Below are 18,640 nucleotides of genomic sequence, written 5' to 3'. Positions count from 1 at the left end.
TGCTGCTGGTGAAGATCCTCACCGCCGGTCACCAGGTTCCCGGCGACGACACGATCCTGAGCTTCAAACGAGCCGTACGAAGGTTTCTACGGGAGAACGCCGACAACGGTGAGAGACGCCGCTGAGGACGCTCTGCCGCGGGAACCGGCGTCCACACGTGTTTACAGAGTCACATTTAAAGCAGCGGGTCAAACCTCGACGATCAAACGCACCCGTCAAATTATTGAAGACTTTTCACAATATTTGAATACAAATTTCACAACATCGTTAAACTAACGGTGTTCAGCTTCGGTGAAGTTTGAATTCGTGAAACTATAGTCGCAGAAGTTAGACGTTCTTTTACTTTCAGATATTTATTTATTGCAGATTTATGACTTTTTATTCTCCAACTATCTTAACTAGGTTTCTTTTTTAGTTAGAAAACTCTTTCAACTGCACGTTCATTTCTTTTTGTAATCGGCCAGGCGGATGATCTGTTGACGCCGACTTTCAACAACACGTGACATTTAGGATCCGTAATGCATATTTGTTAATTTCTGATCAAATCACTAAAAAGTGTCGTTACGTCGAGCTGCAGCTCTGTGAGATGCAGAGGAGGAGCAGCGCCTCCGTTTGGGTTTCTCACATTCATGAACCAGATCGACATTTGTCAGCTACTGTACCCGAAATACTGGGTCCGTATGTCCGGTAACACGGTGTTCGATGATCCTGCAGCAGCTGAAGCGACTCTTTAAAGTGACCCGTCTCTTCTGCCGCAGACAAGCTGATCGGCGTCCACTGCACGCACGGCCTGAACCGCACCGGATACCTGATCTGCAGGTGCGTACGCCGCGAAGCACGCGCAGAGCGCGAGCGCGAGCGTGAGCGGAGGTTAACGTCTGTGTCTGACCTGCAGGTACCTGATCGACGTGGACGGGATGGATCCCAGAGACGCCGTCCAGTGTGAGTCTGATGTTTCTATGACGCTCGTTTCTGGATGAAAGTGAAGCTGAAATGTTGTTTTGTTGTCAGTGTTCAACTCGGCACGAGGTCACGCTGTAGAGAGGCAGAACTACCTGGACGACCTGCGGAGTGGACGGAAGAGGAGGTAATCATATTTACTTTAACCCTTTAGTGTTTGTCTCATTTTAGTCTCTTTTCTTCTTCCTGTTGTGATAACTGTGTGTGTGTTGATGCATGTGTCCTAAATGTAGTCCAGATTGTGTATTTGAGTGTAATCAGTGAATTTGCAGCTCAGCTCCTACAATAAGTCTAAAATACACTGTGGAAACTAAATAGTTACATTCAGACTGTTCAGGTCCAAAAATGCTCCATTGAAACCCATTCAAACTGACATTTTTGATCCCACAGCCATCAGAGCAGAAAAACAGGACTTGTATTATTTCTGGGTGTCATTCTGGGCTTTTGACTCTGAATTTGTCATTTTGACTATTTTCCACCTGATGAGGTCATTTTGACCATATTTGGCATATGGAGGAAATACATGCTATTTCCACTAGGTGACCTGTCACAGTCAATGTAGCTGCTGATCACTGACATATCCCAGACTGTCAGCAGCTACACTCACACACTGACATATCCCAGACTGTCAGCAGCTACACTCACACACTGACATATCCCAGACTGTCAGCAGCTACACTCACACACTGACATATCCCAGACTGTCAGCAGCTACACTCACACACTGACATATCCCAGACTGTCAGCAGCTACACTCACACACTGACATATCCCAGACTGTCAGCAGCTACACTCACACACTGAGGAGGAGGAGATTAAAAAGTAATTATTTTTTTAAATTCAGAACATAGTGGCATCATGACAAAAACCTGGAATTTAGAGGGATAAAATTCTGAAAATTAATGACTATTTGATATTTATAATTAGGACTGATGTTGGTTTAAAAAATAATCTCTATAAAAGTAGAGAATCATATTACTGTGTAATATTTTTCAAAGCTTTATTTTTAAAAGTGTATTTTGTGCTCAGAGAGATACGAGTGTGTCATGTTGAAGTGGGCCCTAAAGGGTTAAAACGCTCCCAGAGTAGTTTGTAATTTTCTTGTACTTTTTACTCATGAGAGAAAAAATGAAATTGATTTTGCTCTTAAAATGACTTTCTTTTTAAAAAAGTGATTTTCCAGCTTTTTGTCTGAAATGTTTTTTTAATGAAAAAGCACAAATTAAATGAATCTGTGCTCAGCACATCTCAGCCTTTCAGACCCTCAGGTGACGAAAAACACAAAAGAAGTTACGGTTATCGGTATCTGAGGAGCTGAAGTTATCGGTTTATCGGTTTATCTGTTGAAATAATCGTTATCGTGATCGCTGGTTCTGATATCTTCATATCTCACTGAGGAGTCAAAGGAACCTTTAAGCTCCACAGAAATGCTGATTTGATGTTTATCGAGATAAATATCGTTATCGACTGATATGAAAAAATTATCGTGATCAGACTTTTTTTCATATCGCCCGGTCCTACTTGTATCATTATCATTATTTTAAACGTCTGTCTTCTGAGTTTGACGTGATTAATCTGAACGTTTATATTTCTGTCCTTTGTGGTCGTGTCCAACAGTAACGAGGGGATGGATGAGTCCGAGCAGGAGCCAATCAGAGGCCTCGCTACACATCGGCCGAGCTACCCGACGTCTGACTCCGACAGCAGAGAGGAGGGACGGCCGCTCTTTAACGAGTCCCGACAACAAAGGTACGGACGAAAAACGGATCAAAGGAGCTCTTCAGCGAAAAGTGATTATCTGTTTGGCGTCTTTCTCCAAATGTATCATCGTCGTCCGCGTGCAGACTGGCTGATCCTTTTCTCATGTTTTGTTTTCGGGTCGTTTGTCTCATTCTAGTGAATGTGATATCTCAAAAACGTCATGTAGGGAGTTCATTTAAATTAGGCACAAACGTCCACCTGAACTCAACAATAAACCGATTCATTTGTTGGTGGTCAAAGGTCACTGTGACCTTTGACCCATCTCATTCTTGTGAACTTTACGTCTCAAAAAGGCCCAAAGGGAATTTCATCAAATTTGGCACAAACGTCCACTTGGGCTTGAGGATAAACTGCTCAGATTTTGGTGGTCAAAGGTCACTGTGACCTCAAAAACAGGTTTTTGGGCATAACTCAAGACTTTTCTCTGAACGTCCTGCGTCTTTCTGTCTCTCCTCGGCAGATATTTCCCTCCAAGAGGAACGAACCAGCGCTCACATCCTCGCCATTCACACAGCGGCCTTCTCCCCACACCTCCTCCACCGTTACGTCCCCTGCCCGTGGGACCCACTTTTAACCCGTATCGATGGACGCCTCCTCATCCTGAGTATCAGTGGAGACCTCCCCGCTCAGAGGAGAGGAGGTCCAGGTATTCTCCGCTGGAGCCGGACAGGAGGTCGTCCTCCCGCCTGCAGGAGGACAGACGGAGAGCGCCTCCTCTTCTCCCTCGTTACTCCGCACGCTGGACCAACGAGTCCAACGAGTCCAACGGCTACGACAGACGTGATGAGGAGTGGGGCTGTCCTCAAAGGAGACATCACTTCAGTGTCCTCTTCAGAGGACGCTGAACTACGCTGATGGTCACAGTTTGAGCCGCAACGTCCAAACAGAAGTTTACTGAAATTCAAAGAGCGTGTGAATGTCCAAGGCTGATCCTGTATCAGCGCTTTCTGTGGATCTGTGTCTGCACAAATAAAGCTGAAAAAAACAGAAACTGTCTTTTCTGAGTTCAGTCAGCTCAGCGTGCTGCAGCACCGCGCTGCTTAAAGGAAGAATTAACCCACCAAGTGACCCCTGATTCGGGATTTTATTGATTTATTGGGACCACGTTTATCAGCTTTGAACTATCGCAAAACATCGTCTCACAAACTCTGTTATCAAGTCAGACGTTTGGGCCGAAATAAAAATGTTTGCAAAAACTAACCAGCATATGCAGGAAGAGGGAAACGGCTTTAAATTAATGTATTTTAGATTTATTTTATTGCCAATTTATTTAAAAAAAAAAGTCTTGCAAACTTTCAAAATTTGTTTTTTTAATGTTGGCAATTTTTTCCATCAAGTTTCTAAAGCTATTTCTTTTTCTCATTATGTATTTATTTTGGCATTTTTTAAATTTTATTTATTTTTTTATTTCTGTTTTCTTTTTTCATTTTGGCCTTTTTTCCCTTTAAAAATGGCAATTTCTTTTTCTTTGTAAATGTTTGCTATTTAATCTCCTTTAAAAATTGTTGGCTACTTTTTTTCTGCCAAAAAAAAGGCAACTTTTCTTTTTATTATTTCTTTAAATATTGTTGTCTTTTTTTTCTTTAAAAGGTTTGGACACATTTTTCTTTGAAACGTTTTCTTTTAAAACATTTTCAGCGCTGTTTTTGTTCTTTACAAAATTAGGAACACTTTTTTTCTCTAACAATTTATTTTTTTAATTTTGGGTGAGAATTTCTAAATATTGTTCAAACATGATTTCATTAAAAAATGTTTTCTAAGAAATCCAGAAATTTAAAGATAAGTATGTTTTTTTCAGTTTTAAATGCCAAAAAAACATTTAAAGAAAAAAAAGATTTTCTTTTCTGAATTGCCAGAACTTAAAACGACAAAATGTTTGAAAGGAAATCTCCCAAAGCTGCGTACAAGTTTCCCCCCCAAACCCCCAAAAAACAGTCGTCTCTCCTCCGTGCTTATTATTATTATTTCACCATATTTTTCAGCTCAGCATTAATGGAGGAGATAATTTTTAATAATAATAATAATTAATAATAATAATAATAATAATAATAATAAAACTTTACGGGAGTCCCCCTCACCATGCGGCTGCTGCGCCACTCTCTGCGCATGCGCCGGGGCTGTCACGACTCGCGCGCTGCTGCGGTGCTGCAGGTGTAAAGATGGCGATGAAGGCGCTCAGAGGGATGGTGAACGGGGCCATGAGCGAGCTGTCCTCGGCCGTCAGCGGGAACAAACCGCCGGCCGCCGCCCCGACCGCCGCCGCCTCCCGGGAGCACGTGATGGCCGTGAGCCGGGATTACATCTCCCAGCCCCGCCTCAGTGAGTGTGCACGAGTCGATGTGTCAGCCGCTGTGTCTCTGCGTGAAGACATGTCAGTGTCCTGTGCTGCAGAGACACGCAGCTGGACGTTTCACAGATGTTTGACAGAGTCGGTGTTTGCAGCAGGGGCGGATCAGGAGACATCGGGGCCCGGGCTCAGACCTGCAGCGGGCCCCTCCCCCCCGCGCTCACAGGAGCACGACGCACAGATCACACAGTTTTTGGCCTTGTTTTGTTGTCGTTTTGCATCTTTTTGTAGTTGTGTGTCTGTGTGTAGCTGTGTGTCTGTGGCTTTTTATGGTCTTTTTGTTGTCGAGAGTCGTTTTGTCTCTGCGGTCTGGTGTCTCTGCGGTCTGGTGTCTCTGCGGTCTGGTGTCTCTGCGGTCTGGTGTCTCTGCGGTCTGGTGTCTCTGCGGTCTGGTGTCTCTGCGGTCATCGGAGCGTGTGGGCCTCAGCAGGATAAAAATAGGAAGCGTGCAGCTCGGTCGTCCTGCCCGACGCTCTGAGCGGAGCAGCATCACGACTACATTATACATCTGTGAAGCTGAGAGCGATTCAACATCTGAGCTGTAAATCTTTAAAAAACGCTTCACGATATCGTCACCGTTTCCAGAGTGACGCCTTCAGATGTTCAGTCTGAACACATTCAGCGACTTGCACCATTAAATTGAGAAAAGCAGCAAATCTTGAGCGAAACTGTCTGAAAGTGATCCGTATAGTTTTTCACTTCTGCTCTGATGCCAACTGTCTGTTATTTAACTTTGTCCTTTTTTTCTGTCCCAAAGGCCACAAACCCTTTTTGGGTTTGTGCTTCTTTTAAAAAATGACTTGATAATGAATTCATTTAAAAAAGTTGCTGGTAAACTCTAGCTCTGTCCTCAGCTCTGTCCTCTGCTCTGTCCTCAGCTCTGTCCTCTGTCCTCTGCTCTGTCCTCAGCTCTGTCCTCTGTCCTCAGCTCTGTCCTCTGTCCTCAGCTCTGTCCTCAGCTCTGTCCTCGGCTCTGTCCTCAGCTCTGTCCTCAGCTCGTTCTGTTTTCTGCGTCCTCAGCCTATAAAACGGTGTCGGGGGTCAACGGGCCGCTGGTGATCCTGGATCAGGTGAAGGTGAGGACGACCGAGCATGGTGTGGATTCAGAGTTGTCCGTCCTCGGCCTGACAGTCGCAGAGTTTCTCTGATTGTTCTCGTGTCGTTTTGCTTCGCTTCGCTCCAACAGTTTCCTCGATACGCAGAGATCGTCCATCTCACGCTGCCGGACGGGACCAAGAGGAGCGGGCAGGTCCTGGAGGTCACCGGCTCCAAAGCTGTGGTGCAGGTACTCCCCCGTCAACAGCCGCCGGACTGAAGTCAGTTCAGACGTTCACGATCCTCAGAGGATGAACCTTTTTCCTCTGTGAAGTTTCCGTGAGCTTCAGACTAAATACGTGAACAGTTATGGGATGGATTGCTGTGAAATTTGATACAAATATTTAAGGAGCGGGAGAGAAACCTTTGTTAAGTCGCCGTCCTCCCGGGGACGTTCGTGTCCCACATTTACCTTTTCTCAGTTTGACTTAAAATTCACATTAGATTCCTTTGAGCAGGTGAAATGCTCACACGTACGTTTAAACCGCATTTAATCTGCTGCTCCAGTGATGATAAACGCTCAGCTCCCGATCCAATCGACATTGTTCATCAAACCACAGATATTTTACAGATATATTACAGATATATTACAGATATATTACAGATGTATTACAGATATATTACAGATATATTACAGATGTATTACAGATGTATTACAAATATATTACAGATATATTACAGATGTATTACAGATATATTACAGATGTATTACAGATATATTACAGATATATTACAGATGTATTACAGATATATTACAGATGTATTACAGATGTATTACAAATATATTACAGATATATTACAGATGTATTACAGATATATTACAGATGTATTACAGATATATTACAGATATATTACAGATGTATTACAGATATATTACAGATGTATTACAGATATATTACAGATGTATTACAGATGTATTACAAATATATTACAGATATATTACAGATGTATTACAGATATATTACAGATATATTACAGATGTATTACAGATATATTACAGATGTATTACAGATATTACATTTGTATGTTTTTGTGTAGCAGATACACTAAAACTTCTTATGTTTACGCACAAAAACTCTGGGTTATGGTTTGGAAAAGCTCAGATTTTGGCTTGAAATACATGTTTTTTGGAGCCTAATCCTCACTGAAAACACAGCCGCGCGTTCCTCAAACAAATCCGCTTCTCGCGCTTTAAGGCTGTGGAAAAACAGCCACATTTGGGGTAATTGGTCCCTAAAAACAACCTTAAAACACCCACATTTGGGAACTAAAAACTGCAGAAGAAACAGGCAAAAGTCACTATAAAAAACAACTCGCATTTGGGGACTAAAACGTTGCTGGAAACACAGAAGGGCACTGAAAACCGTCTACTTTGTGTGCTGAAAATGCAGCTGGGTAAACAGTGACAGGTTCCCAAAAACGAACCACGTTTCATGCCTGAAGGACCCCCGGACAGTCCGCCTGCTGAAAGCTGCTGGAGACACAGTGACAGGTTACTAAAAAACAGTTGTTTTTCGTGCCTAAAATGCACACCAACATCTGTCCTCGGTGTCACGCTGTCCACCGTCCCTCCGCGTCCCCACGACAGTCAGCTGAGATACTCTGACTGCAGAAACTTACGAATGTATGAAACGGATAAATGTGACGTATCGGTGGTTTGCAGAAACGAACGTTTTCTTTGGCTCCGTGTCAGCCGCTGCTTCACTCTGCCCCCTGCAGGTGTTTGAGGGGACTTCAGGTATCGATGCCAAGAAGACGAGCTGCGAGTTCACAGGAGACATCTTACGGACGCCCGTCTCTGAGGACATGTTGGGTAGGACATAGCAGGACAGACAGTATGAGGCGACGCTGCAGCAGAAACTCACGATTTCTGTGTTAATCTGCTGTGTGTGTGTGTGTGTGTGTGCGTGCGTGCATGTGTGCGTGTGTGTGTGTGTGCGTGTGTGTGTGCGTGCGTGAGTGTGTGTGTGTGTGCGTGCGTGCGTGCGTGTGTGCGTGTGTGTGTGTGTGTGTCTTTGCAGGCCGTGTGTTTAATGGATCTGGTAAACCCATCGACAGGGGACCATCAGTCCTGGCTGAAGACTTCCTGGACATCATGGGTACGTTGGTAAATGTTTGTTTGTTTTTATTTATCTTTATTTTATTGTGTATTTTATTTTTATTGGTTTGTTTATGTTTTGTCTGGGAGTGTGTGACAGAGTTAGGGGATTTATATTTGTATATTGATGTGATTCTTTTTTTGTGTGTTGTTAAAACTTCAATTAAAATATTGTTAAAAGAGTTATTTGTTAAAACAGCTTTAATGAGCACAGCTCGTTCAGTGATTATTAAACACGCAGGAGAAACCAAATGTCTTTAACCCATTAAAAACCAGAGACTCCGAGACGACCGAAAGTCAACAATGCCAACGGTCTTCTGTGTTTTAGGGCTCATGACGTCACGGCTCCATACACTGCTGCCTTTCACACGAGTATATGTGTGTATGATTATTATGTCACAGGTCAGCCTATAAACCCTCAGTGTCGGATCTACCCCGAGGAGATGATCCAGACGGGAATATCAGCCATCGACGGCATGAACAGCATCGCCAGAGGACAGAAAATACCCATCTTCTCTGCTGCGGGCCTGCCACACAACGAGGTGCGCACACACACACACACGCACGCACACGCACACACACAGAGGAGGGAAGCCTGTAAATGTGTGTGTGAACGCTCCGGGCTAGATCTTCATTAACGGTGATGAATGACACTCATTCATTAACTGCATCACTTTAATTTGAGTTTCATTTGCTGGATGGATTTAAGCGTTTGGGAATTCGAGGCGTCACAGCGGTGAAGTGGTCGCCTCACAGGAAAAAAGGGTCAGGGGTTTGAACCTCGAGCGCGGTGGAGTTGGCATGTTCTCCTCGTGTCAGCGACCTTGTTTTGGATATTTAAAGGTTTGGATATTTAAAGGTTTGGATACTTTCGGCGTCTGAAGGCGGCAGAAGAAAAGTGGCGACGCTCCAGGTTTCAGAGGGTGAATGAGGCTGAAGAGGAATAATTGTGGAGATGTTGTTGAAGATTTGCTCGACGTTCTCGCTCCCTGTGCTCCTCAGATCGCGGCTCAGATCTGTCGGCAGGCCGGTTTGGTGAAGAAGTCCAAAGACGTGATGGACTACAGCGAGGACAACTTCGCCATCGTGTTTGCAGCCATGGGGGTGAGAAACGTTTTGTTCTTTTTCACCATCAAATTCTGTTACTTTCCCGTCGACCTTCTGCCTGTTTCAGGCGTTTAAATGTCCAATAATTTAACCTGATGGGTCAATCATGGACATTATGGAGCCACAGTTACGTACTTCAGCCGATGCCGTCTTTTTTTATGTCTCTTCGCCGGTGACAGACGAGGCCAGAGGTATAAAGTTTTTTGGATGTTTGTCCGTCCATTCATTCATACGTCCATACCATTATTGTGGACACAATATCTCAAAAACACTTATGGGGATTTTTCACAAATTTGACGTCCACTTGAAGCAAGGATGTCTTCACTAGACTTTGGTAGTTGACAGTTAAAGGTCAAGGTCACTGTGGACCTCATCTGTCTCATTCTCATGAATGTGGCAGCTCAAGACCGTTTCAAATTTGGCACAAACATCCACTTTGAGTCAGCGATGAACCGGTTAGATTTTGACGTTCACCGTGACCTTGAATCCATTTTGTAAAAATTATATCTCAGGAACACTTTCAGGCGGTTTCCTCAAATTTGGCCCAAACATCCACTTGGGCTTAGCAGTGATGAAAATACATGATACATGATAAAAGAGCGTTCACAGTCTGGTTCCTGTGTTCCACCAGGTAAACATGGAGACAGCCCGGTTCTTTAAGTCGGACTTTGAGGAGAACGGTTCCATGGACAACGTCTGCTTGTTCCTCAACCTGGCCAACGACCCCACGTAAGAGCTTCTGCCTCTTTTAATCTTCCTGGAATAATTCACTGTTGATAAATGTTATTAGACACCGACGCAGAATCTCATTGTCATGGTAACGGTGTTTGCTCACGCCTTATATTTTTAGATTATTCCCTAAAATACTGAAAAGTCAATTTCAGCAGTTTTTTAGAGGTTTCTGATTGGTTAAAAGATCTTGCATCTCTATAACGGCTCGAGGGAATTGCTTTAAATTTGGCACAAATGTTCACTTGGGCTCAAGAATTACCTGGTCAGAATTTGGTGGTTAACCCTTTGAGCCCTGATTGAATTAATTTGATTTCTTTTAAAAGCATGGGGAGATGAATAATATATAGATGGGTTTTTAAAAAATATTTTACTACATTTTTATATGACATAATTTTAAATATAAAATAATTATTATTGTAAATATGATTTTGTGGACATTTTTCCCTGTTTTTGGAGAATTTTCTGATAATCCTCCTCTCTTTTGCTAATTTCTTAAACTTTCTTGTGTAATTGCAGCATCGAGCGAATCATCACACCCCGTTTGGCGCTGACTTCAGCAGAGTATCTGGCCTATCAGTGTGAGAAGCACGTCCTCGTCATCCTCACCGACATGAGCTCGTACGCCGAGGCTCTCCGAGAGGTCAGCCTCCGTTTCAGCGCATTTTATTCTGAAATGACCGCAGGAAATGAGAAATAAACCATGTGAATGTCATTCAAACTCAGGTGTCTGCAGCCAGGGAGGAAGTGCCGGGCCGGCGAGGTTTCCCCGGTTACATGTACACGGATTTGGCGACCATCTACGAGCGAGCGGGCCGAGTGGAAGGACGTAACGGCTCCATCACCCAGATCCCCATCCTCACCATGCCCAACGACGGTACACACACACACACACACACACAGCAGGTACACACACACACACACACACACACACACACACAACAAATACACACACACACACACACACACACACACAGCAGGTACACACACACACACACACACACACACACACACACACACAGCAGGTACACACACACACACACACACACACACACACAGCAGGTACACACACACACACACACACACACACACACACACACACACAGCAGGTACACACACACACACACACACACACACACACACACACAGCAGGTACACACACACACACACACACACACACACACACAGAGCAGGTACACACACACACACACACACACACACAGCAGGTACACACACACACACACACACACACACACACACACACAGCAGGTACACACACACACACACACACACACACACACACACACACACGCACACACACGCACAGCAGGTACACACACACACACACACACTCGATGCGATGTTTTTACAGCGTGCTCTCGTGTCCCTCAGACATCACTCATCCGATCCCCGACCTGACGGGTTACATCACCGAGGGACAGATCTACGTGGACAGACAGCTCCACAACAGACAGGTAACCCTGAGCCGCGTCTCAGGTGCGCTCAGCGCCAAAGTCGCGGTTGACTGTAATTCTCATTAGTTCATGACTTTAAGGTAGAAAGTGGCACGCTCAGTCTCTCCGGCGCGGGCGAGCTGCAGGTGTGAATAAAAATGGCTGAAAAGCCGCGCCTTGTTCACCGGAGGGACGGCTCGTCTTTCCTATCGTCTCCTGGCTGACTCGCCAAAATATGTAGTAGGCGAAGAAAGAAAACATGCGGCCTCAAGGCTCCGGATGGAAATCGCTGACTGTGAGGTGACCCTGAGTGTCGAGAAAGGCGTCTCTAAATAAAATGATTGAGTATTGATTATTGTTATTAAAGGCTCTGACTTTCCTTCATTTTGAAGAGCATGGCTCATACAGTGAGTGCTGATGTTTCCGTTGACCTCCTGTTTTGGTGTCTGACCCACATGTCTCAGAATCTAGACCGATGAAACAATGAAATGGCGAACGCTCACACGCTCTGTTTGGCGCGCCGTCTTCTGTAACTACAACTCTGATCAGCAGGGTGTCGGTTAATCACAGCACACGATGCTCGGTGAGCGATTGTGACGCACGAGCTCGACGGTTTCGTTTATTTATCAACATGATTTACAGCAGACAAGCAGAGCGTTTCCTCCGGATTCGTTAGACGTGTTCGCCGACGCGCTGCTGCCGCGCCGAGCAGAAACACGACGGAAATCTTCCCGTGGAAACCAAATCCAACTGATGTCCTCTGGAGCCTGGACAGGAGACAATGTGTCTTCACTCTGCAGGAAAGACGTTTTAGATTGTGTCCTCTGACACGGAGACGCAGCTGTCTCTGTTTACAGGAGGCCAGGGGCCAATCACAGGGGCCCCAGACATGTTGGTACGACTGTAGCAGGTTTGAGGACTTTAAGACATTTTTAGAATTTCAGCACATTTTAGGACTTTTGGAGGATTTCAGCACATTTTTAAGTTTCCTCTGTGGGGGTGTGGGGGGTCCTCCTCTGGCCCTGTTTTGATGCTGTTTTATGTCTCTGACTCCTTATGTCTCTGACTCCTTATGTCTCTGACTCCTTATGTCTCTGACTCCTTATGGACACTAAAAGCACAAAAACTATTTACAAAGTCCATCACTGTATTTTTACTGTGAAGGAGAAAATGTCTGGGGAGCCACTGGGGCCCTTTCGGGGGCCAGATTTGGCCCGCGGGCCTTCAGTTGAGTGTCTCTGATGTGGTCTTGTTGCGTTGGACAGATCTATCCTCCCATCAACGTGCTGCCGTCTCTCTCTCGTCTCATGAAATCTGCCATCGGCGAGGGAATGACCCGCAGAGACCACTCGGACGTTTCCAACCAGCTTGTGAGTTCACACACACTTCCTGTTTCACTCTCAATGCACTGTCCTTTGCCACTTCAGTCTAAAAGTGTGTGTGTGTGTGTGTGTGTGTGTGTAGTATGCGTGTTATGCCATAGGGAAGGACGTCCAGGCCATGAAGGCGGTGGTGGGGGAGGAGGCTCTGACGGCCGATGACCTGCTCTATCTGGAGTTTCTGACCAAGTTTGAGAAAAACTTCATCGCCCAAGGTGCAGTGCGGCGCCGCCAATCACTCAGACATAAAGTCCAACTCAAACAATCAGCCATGAGATTTTGAAGTCATTTTTGGTGGTGAATTCTGTTTATTTCATGTCACAGACGAACGCAGCTCTGCAGGCTCTGCAGTCTGCACAGCACGCTTTAACTTTATGCTCCAAATCAGCCTGCGGCACAAACGTCACTGCAGTGACAAATCAGCTCAGATATCACCAATGCCTGGAGACACAGCCACGGCCAGCCGAAAAAATCATTTAAGAAAATAATCAAACTATTTGTGCCTCAAACAGCTAAAAATGCAGCGACGGTTGTTTGAATGCACAAACTCGGTTAAAAATACAGTAAAGCTTTAGTGGCGCAAATATTTGGGATAATTTAAGTTAACTCCAGTCTTTAGATATTTTTTTTTATAAATGTTACATATATCTTAAAACGTCCTAACGGACTCAGTGTGACGTTGCTGTGTTTCCCCGTTACAGGGGTTCTTTTTCGGGAGTTTTTCCTCGGTGATGTGAGGGTCTGAGGGCAGAGGGAGGGTGCCTGCTGTAAAGCCCTCTGAGGCAAACCATGTTTGTGATAATGGGCTCTATAAATAAAATTGACTTGACGTTGCCGTGTTGATTGTCCCCTCCGTGTGTTTGTGTGTCCAGGTGCCTACGAGAACCGCAGCGTGTTTGAGACTCTGGACGTCGGCTGGCAGCTCATGAGGATCTTCCCCAAAGAGATGCTGAAGAGGATCCCTCAGAGCACCTTAGCCGACTTTTACCCCCGAGAGGCCAAACATTAAGCCTGTCCTCCACCTGTCCTCCACCTGTCCCGCCGCTTCCTGTGACGTCTCGCTGCTCACATCCAGTAAAGTGTTGTACCGTCACACGTGACGCGACGCTGTAAACCTCTCGTAAAGACACTCGTGACACATCGACATTCCTGCTTCAACTACCAGAAACTCCGGGAGGGAAATCTGACGGCGTCCCGCTGAGGGGACAGAGCGAGTCAGGAGTTCATGTCTTTAGCGTCTCAGCGATGGCGATGACCACATTTGGATCATCGAAATCGTCCTTCCTTTCACGGACTTTTGGACTCAAAGTTGACGGCGGCATCTTGGGAAATACGCTTATTCCCTTGATGGCTTTCCGACACGAAAGCGTTTAAGCAGCGAGTCATCGTGTTATAGTCTGTTTATTGCATGTTGATGTTTTAACGTGTTTATCCGTGAGCTTCAGAGGAGCTCTGAGGTGGGTTCTGGTGCCTTCAGACACCGAAAAAATGTCTTAAATTCCTACAAATATCCTTAAATCCAAGAAACATCCTAAAATCCAAGAAATCTTCTGAAATCTGAGAAAAATCCTCAAATCTATGAAATGTCTTAAAATCCTAGAAATATCCAAAAAACTGTGAATTACACTAAAATTCAAGAAAAATTCTAGAAACATTGTAAAGTCCTAGAAATATCCTAAAATCCAAGAAAAATCCTTAAATCTTAGAAATGTCTAAAAATCTGTGAGTCATCCTAAAATCTTAGAAATATGCTAAAATCCAAGGAACATCCTAAAATCTTAGAAATATGCTAAAATCCAAGAAACATCCTAAAATCTTTGGAATATCTTAAAATCCTAGAAATATCCAAAATCTGTGAAATACACTAAAATTTGAGAAAGGTCCTAAAATCCTAGATTTTGCAAAATTGGCCCCAAACAAAGCAGACTGAGTGTTTCTGGGTTAAACCGGCTGCGGGCGGCAAAACCAGGATTTGAGAAGCTGTAAAGGCAGAATGATGTAAGACGCAGCGACATCTAGTGGATTTTTTTAGAATAACAAACCGAAACCAAACAAGTTCAGCTCAACAGGCTGAGCGATGTTCCTGCACTCCAACTTCAATTTATGTGTTTGAATCATTTTCCCTCTAACGTATAATAAAAGCCTTGATCAGAAATCATTCCTGAAGATATAAATCACATGGGCTACGTGAAGAAGCCGTTAACTCAAAAACAAAAACAGATATTCTGTGGATGATGAATCGAGTTCAGACTGAAACACTGCAGCTAAAATCATTGTTAGAAAAAGGCTCCTGACAGGCGTTTTCATGCAAATGTTTTATTTTGGCGGTCAATCAGCGCAGCTTCCTGACCATTTACATGCCAAACCACCGTGACAGACTGTCGTGTGCCGCCGCCAGGTACACGACCTCATCTGAAGCTGAGAGACCCATTTAAGAAAAACACGACGATGACGGTGATGATGATGACGACGATGATGACGATGACGATGATGAAGCTGTGTGGTTAAATGTCCCATCATCCCTTTCTCGCTGGATGTTGTGGTTTCTTTAGACTCTTTTTTTTTGGCGTGATGATGTCGTTCTCGGTGTTATTTTTCAGTGTCTGTAAACGGTGATTTCTGTGAGTCACATCAGCTGGATATATGATTAATCAGACTGATACACGATTAATCAGACTGATACTCGATTAATCAGACTGATACACGATTAATCAGACTGATACTCGATTAATCAGACTGATACACGATTAATCAGACTGATACTCGATTAATCAGACTGATACACGATTAATCAGACTGATATACGATTAATCAGACTGATACACGATTAATCAGACTGATACACGATTAATCAGACTGATACTCGATTAATCAGACTGATATACGATTAATCAGATTGATATTTGATTTATCAGACTGATACACGATTAATCAGACTGATATACGATTAATCAGACTGATACACGATTAATCAGACTGATACACGATTAATCAGACTGATACTCGATTAATCAGACTGATACTCGATTAATCAGACTGATATACGATTAATCAGACTGATACACAATTAATCAGATTGATATTTGATTTATCAGACTGATATACGATTAATCAGACTGATATACGATTAATCAGACTGATACACGATTAATCAGACTGATACACGATTAATCAGACTGATATACGATTAATCAGACTGATACACAATTAATCAGATTGATATTTGATTTATCAGACTGATACACGATTAATCAGACTGATATACGATTAATCAGACTGATACACGATTAATCAGACTGATATTTGATTTATCAGACTGATATACAATTAATCAGATTGATATATGATTAATCAGACTGCATGCGTTGATGTTAAATGTTTACGCCTCAAATGTCGTGAAATAAAAGCTGCTGTGATCACATTTGGTGTTTGACTAGTTATTAATTTGACAAAATGCATTAATTTTATTTTTAAAAAGCATCTATTCCAGCTAACGTCATTTTCCTCAAACTGAAAAAACTCTTTAAATAGGTTTAAAGTTGATTTTGGTAAAGGTAACTTTATTCATACCTGCAGGTTGATTTGATATTACGGTGAGTGAGTCGGCCTCATTATGACACAGTCAGCAGCACAGGACAGAAATTAACATGACGGCAAAGACGAAGAGTAACTAAGTCAATTTACTCAAGTAATGCACTTCAGTCAAAGTATTTCCGTTTTCTGCTATTTAATACGTCTACTCCACTACATCTCAGAGGAAAAAATATTTTTTTACTGCTTTATTTAATAATCTTTTTATCATTGAAACCTGGGAAAAGTGGCGAAGAGACGAAGACGAAGGCAACGAGCCACAAAAGAAGAAATTACCCCCCAAAATTAGCAAGAAATAAGGAAAAAGTAAAAGAAAAAAAGTTAATTTAATTTTAAGTATGTATAGTAATTGAGTCATTCGTGATGCATTTCACTTTGTCAAAACAAACTTTTTGGCATTTGTACATTTTTACCAACTTTGTTTCATTGATGAGTCTGTGAATTTTGATGAATCATGCAGTCCTTGTTTTTGTCTTTTTATAAGGGCGATCTCCATAAGCCACTCTAACCTACTACTTTCTATACTTCATATACATATATATATATATATATACATATATATATATATATATATATATATATATATATGTATATGTGTATGTGTATGTGTGTGAAACTTTATTAAAAAATAGTGGTTTTAAGGATTTTTTAAAAAAAGTTATAAACAGCCATTAGTATAACTGAAGAGTTTTTTTTTTCATCGCAGCACATTTTACTTCACTTAAGTTTGATCATTTCACTTATTTTCTTTTACATTCTACAGCCAATGTTATGTGGGCGTGGCTTAATGTAACGCCCCGCCCCCCACTCGGAGCTTCTTCCGGCTTCCAGTTCACACGGTGGGTCACCTGAGGAGGAACTCGGGAACAGGTGAAGAGCCGGCGGCGTCCTGTGGATGAAAAACGGAAAAGTTTCAAACGCAGAGTCAAATATATCCTTGGACCTCGGGCTGAAACAGCAGCTAGCTTCGCCTGAGTTAGCTTCGCCTGAGTTAGCTTCACCTGAGTTAGCTTCGCCTGAGTTAGCTTCGCCTGAGTTAGCTTCACCTGAGTTAGCTTCGCCTGAGTTAGCTTCACCTGAGTTAGCTTCACCTGAGTTAGCTTCGCCTGAGTTAGCTTCGCCTGAGTTAGCTTCACCTGAGTTAGCTTCGCCTGAGTTAGCTTCACCTGAGTTAGCTTCGCCTGAGTTAGCTTCGCCTGAGTTAGCTTCACCTGAGTTAGCTTCACCTGAGTTAGCTTCGCCTGAGTTAGCTTCGCCTGAGTTAGCTTCACCTGAGTTAGCTTCGCCTGAGTTAGCTTCGCCTGAGTTAGCTTCACCTGAGTTAGCTTCGCCTGAGTTAGCTTCACCTGAGTTAGCTTCACCTGAGTTAGCTTCGCCTGAGTTAGCTTCGCCTGAGTTAGCTTCACCTGAGTTAGCTTCGCCTGAGTTAGCTTCACCTGAGTTAGCTTCGCCTGAGTTAGCTTCGCCTGAGTTAGCTTCGTCAGTAAAAACAGCCGGTAGAGTTAGCTCGGTGCTAGCTTCACCTGCTAAGGTGTGTCTGTCAGAGTGGTTAGCTAGCAGCTGGGGACACAATACCTGCGGGGGACAAGAGATAACATGGACAGCCGTCTACAGGACAGACAGGAGACTCCAGCAGCACATCAGTGAGTGACACATTTTCTCTTTTCATTGTTCTCCTGCTGCTGTTTAAAAGTCCCGCTGCGGATTTATCTCCTGTGTGTTTGTGTTCTAGCTGCTGTTTATCAAAAGTCCCGCCGCAGATTTATCTCCTGTGTGTTTGTGTTCTAGCTGCTGTTTAAGAAAAGCCCCGCCGCAGATTTATCTCCTGTGTGTTTCTTTGTTTGGGTTCTAGCTGCTGTTTAAGAAAAGTCCCGCCGCGGATTTATCTCCTGTGTGTTTCTTTGTTTGGGTTCTAGCTGCTGTTTAAGAAAAGTCCCGCCGCGGATTTATCTCCTGTGTGTTTCTTTGTTTGGGTTCTAGCTGCTGTTTAAGAAAAGTCCCGCCGCGGATTTATCTCCTGTGTGTTTGTTTGTGTTCTAGCTGCTGTTTAATAAAAGTCCCGCCGCGGATTTATCTCCTGTGTGTTTGTTTGTGTTCTAGCTGCTGTTTAATAAAAGTT

At 43.6% G+C, this 18,640-nt stretch overlaps 2 protein-coding genes across 2 annotated transcripts in view; both read left to right on the top strand.

Annotated features, from left to right (window-relative positions):
- The window catches only part of dusp11 (dual specificity phosphatase 11 (RNA/RNP complex 1-interacting)), a 6,847-nt gene extending 3,135 nt beyond the window's left edge, over positions 1 to 3,712 (top strand). The window contains exons 4-9 of the mRNA XM_088070896.1: positions 1 to 108; positions 759 to 819; positions 896 to 942; positions 1,012 to 1,087; positions 2,578 to 2,709; positions 3,182 to 3,712. The exon at positions 1 to 108 is cut by the window's left edge and continues 16 nt beyond it. Coding sequence (XP_087927022.1) covers positions 1 to 108; positions 759 to 819; positions 896 to 942; positions 1,012 to 1,087; positions 2,578 to 2,709; positions 3,182 to 3,566 — 809 coding nt within the window. The 3' untranslated portion in view covers positions 3,567 to 3,712. The remainder of the gene's footprint in view (positions 109 to 758; positions 820 to 895; positions 943 to 1,011; positions 1,088 to 2,577; positions 2,710 to 3,181) is intronic.
- Positions 3,713 to 4,829: 1,117 nt separating this feature from the next.
- Positions 4,830 to 16,351, top strand: atp6v1b2 (ATPase H+ transporting V1 subunit B2). Its single transcript, XM_042516223.2, has 14 exons — positions 4,830 to 5,040; positions 6,089 to 6,144; positions 6,255 to 6,353; positions 7,883 to 7,976; positions 8,185 to 8,262; positions 8,664 to 8,803; positions 9,264 to 9,365; positions 10,000 to 10,097; positions 10,617 to 10,740; positions 10,824 to 10,974; positions 11,490 to 11,572; positions 12,817 to 12,921; positions 13,016 to 13,145; positions 13,803 to 16,351. Exons 1-14 carry the CDS (start codon positions 4,881 to 4,883, stop codon positions 13,937 to 13,939), a joined length of 1,557 nt encoding a protein of 518 aa, XP_042372157.1. The 5' UTR covers positions 4,830 to 4,880; the 3' UTR covers positions 13,940 to 16,351.
- Positions 16,352 to 18,640: the final 2,289 nt, after the last annotated feature.

This window comes from Plectropomus leopardus, chromosome 20 (genome assembly GCF_026936395.1).
Source record: "Plectropomus leopardus strain MGB_pleo_1.0 chromosome 20, ASM2693639v1, whole genome shotgun sequence".
NCBI classification, from domain to species: domain Eukaryota; kingdom Metazoa; phylum Chordata; class Actinopteri; order Perciformes; family Serranidae; genus Plectropomus; species Plectropomus leopardus.
The sequence above is the reverse complement of the archived record's forward strand: the minus strand, read 5'-3'. Positions and strand labels throughout refer to the sequence as shown.